At 52.0% G+C, this 9,751-nt stretch overlaps 1 protein-coding gene across 1 annotated transcript; it reads right to left on the minus strand.

The window, feature by feature from the left end:
* Window positions 1-1,758: 1,758 nt before the first annotated feature.
* Window positions 1,759-3,361, minus strand: LOC149325495 (uncharacterized). The gene has a single exon (XM_089564306.1). The coding sequence runs from the start codon at window positions 3,359-3,361 to the stop codon at window positions 1,925-1,927; it is 1,437 nt and encodes a 478-aa protein (XP_089420432.1). The 3' UTR covers window positions 1,759-1,924.
* Window positions 3,362-9,751: the final 6,390 nt, after the last annotated feature.

Genomic DNA, 9,751 nt, shown 5'->3' on the forward strand with positions numbered 1-9,751 from the left:
CCTACTTGGTGCTCAACCAAACTTCTCCAGTGAACTACCGCGTCACTCCTGTTGAACCTCCTACGGACCGCCGTTACCGCGAGACTGAAATTGTACACGTTTCCGCCTCAAGCCAATCATTCGGCGCTCTGCATCGGACTAACCGCGGCCAGGCTGACTGCTTCTGCCCGCGCGGGTAGTCAGTGTGAGCACTTCATTCACTTTCGTCGTCGTCGCCTCTCTGGCTGCGACTTCATTCTCTTTCGCCTGTTAATTCCCATCGTCATCGCTTGGGGCTGTTCGCTTGGAACACGTCTCTGGCAGAGGGCTAGAGTAAACGTCTTACGTGAAGTCTTCCCTTACAGTGTCCAGGGTGGACATTCTTAGGAACGGGGTTTTAGGATGAGCGCGGCGTGTATGACGCGAGGGAGATGCCCTCGAGAGTGGGTGCTCGCAGATGTCTGATCATCCGGTCGACATTACCAACCGTCCGAGGGATTTAGCAACCGATAGGGAGCGTAAACTGGCTAAACGGGAAGCCGATCAAGAGCGGGGGCTTCGAAAGCAGAGTAGCATAGCTGGCCCCCCTGGGACAGTGGACACGTCTCAGAAGCCGCGTGGCGGTAGTGACAGATATGTGGGCTGCATGCGTTGGCATAGGCAACGTTGTGGCAGAAACACGCCACTGGAGCACGCCCGAGCACTCGTCACCCGGGCAGTGGATGGCTTGTCCTTGTCCCGAAGTGCGAGGGACCATCTCCTCACCTATTCGCAACGCCATCCCCATTGAAGCGCGTGTATTTGAGACCTCCATGTAACGAGCGCTGGTTGACCTTGGTATAAAGAAGTTGCTGGGCCGACTATCGGTTACTTGGGCTGAGTTACGAATTATTTCAGAAAAGTTTCACGACAATAAAGCATGAACTCACATAAGAAGAATCGCAACGAGCGACCGCAGTTGAGATAACACGTCGTGTTCCAGCGCCGTCAGAGCACCTCCATTGCTTTTACGGTTCATTTCCGCAGCTAAATATTGCGAGGACAGCAGTCGCCATCAACAGGCGGTATGGCGTTAAAGCGAAAGCTTTTAGAACGAAAGGCATACTCTAATGCGTGCGCACTGTACTAAAAGCCTCTATTACGTGTTTGCCAAGCACAAGAACATCCCTTGAGTGAGGCGGTAGGAAGAAAAACTATTAACATCTGTGCCCAACAAAAATTTTAGTAGAAAAACTCGTTCAGCTTACCGAAGGCAGGACAGAGTCTGACGTCGCTGCAGTAGGCTCGTCCACTGTAGCCGACGTGCTCCACCTTATCGCTAGGTCTTAGCAGCACTGCGAAGCGAAAGACTCTGAGCGCTTTGTGGAAGAGGAAAATTATCTGGCGGCGAGGGTAAGGAAGCCATGCGCAGGGCATCGCCGCTGCATACGTTCGCATGGCTTGGGTAAGGGCATGGGTAAGGGCAACGCTGAAGCCCCTCTATTGGCCGTGAGATAGAGAAGAGTCGCCGCCTTGCGGCGCTGCGACGAACCCTCACCAGTGTGGGTGGGTCAGACGACATACTCCAGCCAGCAGCGTCTGCGTGCGCACGTGGTACCCACATTGCTGGCAAATTTGAGTGGGTTGAGCATCGGTGGCCGTGCCGAAGCAAAAGGAGGGGAGCGAAGTTCGCGGTGCTGTGCATTGTCCGGGTTCGCGATATGGAATGCCCATCGCGTTTTTTTCTTCTGCCCTCTGCAAAACTGCAGAGAAGGCGGTGAGTCACACTCGCTAGATAGATAGATAGATACTTGAGGCCGTACCCTTTGTAACGGGCGGGCACCACTAAAGTGAGCACCCAGACCAAAAAACAAAAAAACACAAAAAAACGAGATGAAAGCGCACAAGAAAGGAGAGAAAAAAAAAACGCAAAGTTCAAAGCAAGGAGTTCGCTCATCGACCGCGTTCACATCCGACTCTGCGGTTTCGCGCGGTTAGACACAGTGCGCCACCAAAGAGTCAGTCGACGCTTGGTTCGCAGCACACCCTCGCTCTTGTGCTTGGAGTTGTCTCCCTCGTCGTCCACCGCAGGGTCGTGAAAGCCGAGCGCCTGAGGGAATGTGGTGCCCTCTGTCGGCATCGGATGGAGTCTCTGGCACGACATCACCAGGTGCTCGATGGTCTCCTCCACATCGCCACACGCTCGGCATAGTGCTGCCTGTGCTTCTGATGTTGCATCGAAGCGACGGCGGTACACCAGTGTCCGCAGCGCTCCGGCCCGGGCCTCAAACAGCAGTGTGCTACCAAGGCCGTTGTCAAAGATCTTTTCGGGTCCGATGCTGTTCTTGCACTCGCGGTACACAGCCAGTGTCGGTTTTTCAGCGAGCGCCTGCAGCCACTGCTTATTCTCCCGTTCTTGGACCCGTCTCCTTGCCTCCTGTTTCCACGCCGTTGCTGATTCGGCATTTATGGGTGTCTGGAAAAGGCCATACTTGCCTTCTATCCGGTGGAGGCGCTTCACCCATGTAGTGCGTAGGCATGTCGCAGCGAGATATTCAAAGACCCGCCTAGCCCATCGGGCGCGGCTCATGAACTGGAGTCGACCGCGGTACTCTAGCTTGCTGCATGCCTCCCTTGCCTCAAAACTAGACCATCCAAGGTCGCCTTGGATGGCTGCATTGGCCACCCGTCCATGACAACCGACTGCAGTGCGGCCGACCTCTGTCTGTCTGCGCTCTAGCCAATTCCTGGGGGCTGATGGGAGGCAGACCACCGCGTTGGCGAACGTGAGTCCTGGTACGTGCGCGAGCTTCCAGAGGTCGCGGACCATAGTGTACTGATGGCACCCCCACAGGCACCGACGTCTGAGGATGCACTGCGCTCGGAGAGCAGACTGACGGACCTTGGCCTCGTGCAGCCTGAACATGTCAGTCTCAGCGCACAAATTTATGCCCAGGTATTTGTACGATGTGTCGACTGTCAGGGGCTCTTCGTTCAGCATCAGCAACAGCTGATCAGTCGCCTCGCCCGCCAGCTGAACAACCATGCATTTTCGTTGGTTGAACTTGAGTCCAAGGCTTCGCAGCTCCACGGCACAAACGTCTAGCATTTTCTGTACATATTGTGGTGTTTCTCCCATAATTACTATGTCATCAGAAAAGGCAAGACCCGGCAGTCGGCTGGAGTTGTCAATTCCTCTGGTGCTGTACTTAAAGCCGAATCCCAGTTTTGCCTGTAGAAGTGCCTTTTCCAGTCCGCACACATACAGCAGGTAGAGGAGGGGAGACAATGGGCATCCCTGCCGAAGCCCAGCGTGATAGGGGGGCGCCGTATAGCGGAGGATTCCGAAAAAAAAAACGGGAGAGGTCAAACTCCATCCGGCAACGCATACGTCAGGTCGCATCCCGTTGTGCACGTTCTTGCGGTGAGGCGGATCCGCGTCGAGCGGCTTTTGTCCCATGTCTACAGCGGCGCGCGTTAACAGCTTGATGCGCGGTCAACAGGAAATTGCAGCAGGCTTGATAACAGTTTGTAAGTAACAATATTAAACAGATGGGCCTTGAGGTGACTATCTTCGAACCAGGGTCAACCGGAAGCTGATATATCTTGCACCGTGAGAAAGCGAGAATGTTGGCGCAGCTCACGGGAGGAAGGTAGGATCCTCCGAAATCGTGATGGTGGAAAGTGTACATACATATTTGTGCAGTGTTTCTCGAGATGAGCTATCCTCTTTCCCCAATCATTGATCGGCTGTGTTGTCCGTTCACGCTTGTTGATTTATGATGTTTTCCTTTCCCCAAAGATTTATTGGGGGGATGTTTGTAGAGTTACCTGACTTGTTACCGTCCCCACCGAGGGTTAGGACATTGGGTTCAGAACCAGCTGTTTCGGCAGGACCGAGGGCTGGTTTAGTCACGTAAAACTACGAGTCAGCCAAGTGTAAATAAGTTTTCTATTAGCTTTTATATTGCTTTGTTTTATTAATTTTAACGAAAAGTTAACCTCTCTAGAAGTGTCCTCTAGCAACGTGATTGAGCAATATCGAATATGCAAGACGTCAAGCATCCTTCAATAATCATCATCAACGCAATTTCCCCCTACAAGATTGAGAGGGAAAGCCTAAGGCGAAACCCTTTCTTGGCGCATGGGTGACGTGGACGGAAGTTGTAGGCGCAGGCTGTCCGCAAGAACTGTCAATCACAAGTTGTGTGGTGATAAAACACCATGTAAAAGTTGATCAAGTAGCAGTTGATATGCTACATATACAGGGCCTGTTGTGAAAGTAGTAGGACTGGTTTTTTCCTGGGCGAACGGGCGGACGAGAGGCTGTCTGCGCGTGCAGGATCGTTGAAAGGGGATATTGGGAATGCTGGGGAAAATCGGCAGTAGGCTCTCGGCCGTTGAAGAGAGGAGGTCGCTTGTACTGTGAACCCCTGTCGAAACGTCTCGTCACGCAGAATCGTCGAGCGTTTACTGGATCAGCGATACGCGATCAAATTTTTAGTAAATCTTGGTAAAACGGGCAAAGAGACTCACAACATGATTAATTAGGCCTACGGTGACGCTTCCATGGGTAGATCAGGTGTTTTTTGAGTGGCACAAGCTTTTCCGAGAAGGTAAGGAAAGAGTGGAGGAAGACGACCGCTCGAGACGCCCTTCGACCAGCAAGACCAACGAAAATGTGTAGCGAGTGCAACATTTACTTAACAGTGATCGTAGAATGAGTATCAGAATGATTGCTGATGACTTGAGCATTCCTCAAAGCCAAGTTTTTGAGTTCGTGACAGAAAACTTATCCATGAGGAAAGCGTGCGCGAAGTTGGTGCCGGGAGTATTGTCAGAGGAGGAAAAGGCCAACCGGTAGGATCTTCTTCATCATGTGAATGAAGACCCCGATTTTTTTGCCCAGCACAAGGTGGCAGCGCTGCCTCAGCACTCCTACAGCTTCGACTTGGCCCCGCCAGACTTTTTTCTATTCCCGATAATAAAATCGACACTCGAGGGGAAACATCACGGATCGGTAGAGGTCATGGGCGTCCGGAGGGGGGGGGGCAAGGGGGGGCAAGGGGGGGCGGCTGCACCCCCCTGGAAAATCACTCACTCGAACCGTGAGTGATGGCCGCACGCCAGGGGCGGTGGTGCGCTCAGTCAAAAGGGCAAAAGCAGCCCCGCATGGTCACATCTGCGAAATGCCGCGTCCGGGCGTGCGTCGTTCCGCCGTTTTCAAACCACGCCATCGTTAGCTCTACTGAAGGGCGACCTGTTCCAGACATACAGCGGCACCGGCGAGCATGTGTTTCGAGCCGCCTTGAGATGGGTGTCTGTTTCTTTGATCTCTAGAGAGATAGCGACACGGAGGCAGACAGTGCACGGGGCATCTTGTTTTCGCCTATCGTTACGCCGGTCACCGATGAATTCTTAAGGAGGGAAGGTAAAATCAGCCGTGTCCACCCCCGCTTTGTCGGGCTGCTCAGGGGCAAGCGGGCGATGAGTTGGCGCCGCCGCCGCTCGCTGTCTCCTCCGATCCACGGGTAGCGCAGTTCGGTAGAAGCGCCGCTTTCAGAATCTCCGGCAAAGGGGATTAGCTGCTTTTGTTCACGGCGACGCAGTCTCCCGAGGCGCCCCCACACCAGCGTTCTTTGCGTCTTCTGCGAAAACCAGCGCCTTTGGTCAACGCAGCCCGATGGCGCCTGCCTGGCTCGCCTGTCACCTCTGGCTGGGCCTCAAATCACAACAGCGCCCATGTACTGTGCGTGTCAGTGCATGGTAAAGAGACCCAGGTGGTCGACATTACCCGGAACTCTGTACTACTCCATCCCTCATAGCCTGAGTCGTTTTGGGGCTCTGAACCCCATAAAAACACAAAAACAAATTTTCCGACTGGAGTGGCGAGTGTCCCTTCCCCTCGGAAGTTGCGCGGCGTTCCTTTCACCCCCAAAGTGCGCATTCGGGGATACTGCGGCAAGTAAGCCCTTGCACGTGTGCGCGCCTCTGTGTTTGTGCTTGGGTGTTTTTAGTGGCCGGTTGTCAGCGAAGCTGACAACAACCAAGACAGCGGACGAGAAAACGACGAGCGGAGAGCAGTGTGTGTGCGGTTGCTCGACTGTGCGGATGCGCAAGCAAGATGGAGCGAGGTGTATGAAGCTGCGAGCGTGCATTTATCTTGTAAATAAGTTTTCGTTGTAAATATAGTCATCTTTTGTTTTCAACGTACGCGTTCAACAGTTTTTCCAATCAATGTGTATGATGAGTGTGCACCGAGAGCGTGTAATGAAGCACAGAAGTGAATTTATCACACGTGTAATTACGCAATTCGCCCAGAAAAATCCGAGGCGCCTACAGTTGCTGTTCAAGGAAGACTGACTGAGCGACTGTAGTTGCGTGTTTGTGAACATATTGTGCTGTGTGCTGGCCATCAATCCGGGTGAGTCGAGAACCCGTATGCAGCAAGACTGAGCACTCTTCTCCACGAAGTGATATAGCATCTTTTTGCATTTTTATTAATTTTAGTTGTTTCTTCGTTGATAAACTCCAATGTACCTCTCCTAGCCGCGCTTTAATTTGCTGTTTGTAATTTTTCTTTCATGTGTGCATTTTGTTTAATTTTTATTTATATATAAATAAATAAATTTACTCCGCAAATAGCGCCTTTCTGCTACGAACATACCCCCCCCCCCCCCCCCCCCCCCCCCGGGGCACCAACGGGGCCCCCCCCTGCAAAAAATTCTGCGGACGCCCTTGGTAGAGGTGGTTCAACAGGCCGTGACGAGGGAGCTAAACAGCATTCCGGTCCAGGCGTTCCTGGAGGCGTACGAAAACTGTAAAACTCATTGGCAGCAGCGTGTAGGTGCGGAAGGGTGTTACCTTGAAAAATTGCAATCGTTTGTACTATTCTCTTGAATAAATTTTGTTTAAAAAAATGAGTCCTACTACTTTCAGAACAGGCCATGTATATGTAATGATAGTAAATAGGAAAAAATAGTAATACACAGTGATAACGATATCTATTATTAGTAACAGTGCTAAAGATAGATAGTGGTAGTTGTAAGGATGATATTGATAGCTGCCGACAGTGACAGAGGGTAGAGATAGTTATGGTAGTGAGAATGATGGCTACTGATAGTGATAATTATAGCTACCGATAGGGATCAGTGCTAGAGATAGATAGTAGTAGTGACAGTGATACTGATAGTGGGTATAGTGATGATGATGATAGGGATATCAAAAAGGCCTTGAGTTCGAGTCATTGAAGGTCATGGCGTCGAATCCCGCAATATTGTGGGTTCGAGTTCCGTGAAGGTCGTCGGTTCGAGTTCCGCGAAGGTCTTTCGGACGTCATGATATCCATGAACGTCGACACAGTTTGCCCGTCTCGGAAACGGACGCCACGATAGTCGTGGAGGGCGTCATATTTTGCCCGTTTCGGAAACGGACGTCCCATAGCCATGGACGTCGACATAGTTAAGCCTACTCCCCGTGACATAAAAATGAGAAAGGGAGGAATAAAGAAAGGGAAAGGAAAGGCATTCGCCTTTCCGCTCTTACTCAATGAATGGCTAAAGGAAGACGGAAAAGTTAGGACCAGCTTCATTTCCTGTGAACTCTGCGTGCGTTAAATCTCCCTTTGCGACAATTGTTAGAAAGAAATCTTATCAGGTAGACTCACACCTCATCTATGTAGCCCTTCCCGCCTTGGATATCCTCTATTTTGAGCCCTATGTTTTTCTGAGGAAGGCTCACTGCTACTGAAAACAACAGCAAGTATACTTGGGAAAAAGTGCAGGCGGGTTTTCGTGGATGGGGCAGGAGGAATTTGGCTTCCTCAGTGTTTCTGGCATTCAGACAGTCCATCGTTAGAGGGGGCGTCCCCCGTCTCTTTTTCACTAAGGGGCTGAGAGCATTGGAAGGGCTGCAAGCGGTGATCCCCGTAAAAAGAGTATATAAAAGCTGCACCCAGCACTGCCAACATACTCACACAGGCGCGTTTTGCCGAAAGGCGCACCCACAACTGCTTCAGATCCTTCCTTTGTTGGCCTTCTGGCCATGGGCGTCCGGAGGGGGGGGCAAGGGGGGGCGGCTGCACCCCCCTGGAAAATCACTCACTCGAACCGTGAGTAATGGCCGCACGCCAGGGGAGGTGGTGCGCTCAGCCAAAAGGGTAAAAGCAGCCCCGCTTCGACGCTTGGTCACATCTGCGAAATGCCGCGTCCGGGCGCGCGTCGTTCCGCCGTTTTCAAACCACGCCACCGCCAGCTCTGCTGAAGGACGACCTGTTGCAGACATGCAGCGGCACCGGCGAGCATGTGTTTCGAGATGGGTGTCTGTTTCTTTGATCTCTAGAGAGATAGCGACACGGAGGCAGACAGTGCACAGGGCACAGGTGGTGGTGGTGGTAGTGGTTTATTTAAAAAAAAATAAAAATAAAAAGTGAAGCAAAAGAGTGTTGCCGGCCGCGGCAATTGCTATCTAATATCTTAAGCACCCGAGCTGCAGCCGGCGGAAACGAAAGGGAAAGGGAGAGGATAGTGAGGAGAAGTATAGAGGGGAGCGACAGCGAGAAAGGGCAGGGGAGAGCTTTGTACACTATTTACAAAATACAAAAGTAATCAAGTTCGCGCCGCTCGCGCGCTAAGAGGGCACAGGTCGCTCGCTAGAATCAGGTTACGCTCGTACGCCGGCCACCGATGAATTCTTGAGGGGGGAAGGACAAATCAGCCGTGTCCACCCCCGCTTTGTCGGGCTGCTCAGGGGCAAGCGGGCGACGAGTTGGCGCCGCCGCCGCTCGCTGTCTCCTCCGATCCACGGGAGAGCTCAGTGCGGTAGAAGCGCCGCTTTCAGAACCTTCGGCAAAGGGGATTAGCTGCTTTTGTTCACGGCGACGCAGTCTCCAGAGGCGCCCCCACACCAGCGTTCCTTGCGTCTTCTCCGAAAACCAGCGCCTTTGGTCAACGCAGCCCGATGGCGCCTGCCTGGCTCGCCTGTCACCTCTGGCTGGGCCTCAAATCACAACAGCGCCCATGTACTGTGCGTGTCAGTGCATGGTAAAGAGACCCAGGTGGTCGACATTATCCGAAACTCTGTACTACTCCGTCCCTTATAGCATGAGTCGTTTTGGGGCTCTGAACCCCATAAAAGCACAAAAACAAATTTTCCGACCGAATTAGTTGCGGGTGTCCCTTCCCCTCGGAAGTCGCGCGGCGTTCCTTACACCCCAAAAGTGCGCATTCGTGGATATTGTGGCAAGTAAGCCCTTGCACATGTGCGCGCCTCTGTGTTTGTGCTTCGGTGTTTTTAGTGGCGGGTTGTCAACGAAGGTGAGAACAACCAAGACAGCGGACGAGAAAACGACGAGCGGCGAGCAGTGTGTGTGCGGTTGCTCGACTGTGCGGATGCGCGAGCAAGATGGAGCGAGGTGTATGAAGCTGCGAGCGTGCATTTATCTTGTAAATAAGTTTTCGTTGTATATAGTCATCTTTTGTTTTCAACGTACTCGTTCAACCATTTTTCCAATCAATATATATGATGACTGTGCACTGAGAGCGTGTAATGAAGCACAGAAATGAATTTATCACCCGTGTAACTACGCAATTCGCCCAGAAAAATCCGAGGCGCCTACAGTTGCTGTTCAAGGAAGACTGACTGAGTGACTGTAGTTGCGTGTTTGTGAACATATTGCGCTGTGTGCTGGTCATCAATTCGGGTGAGTCGAGAACCCGTATGCAGTAAGACTGAGCACTTCGAGTATTGATAGTATCTTTTTGCATTTTTATTAATTTTAATTGTTTCTTTGTTG

Source organism: Amblyomma mixtum, chromosome 10, assembly GCF_055824585.1.
Source record: "Amblyomma mixtum isolate Tamu chromosome 10, ASM5582458v1, whole genome shotgun sequence".
NCBI classification, from domain to species: Eukaryota; Metazoa; Arthropoda; class Arachnida; order Ixodida; family Ixodidae; genus Amblyomma; species Amblyomma mixtum.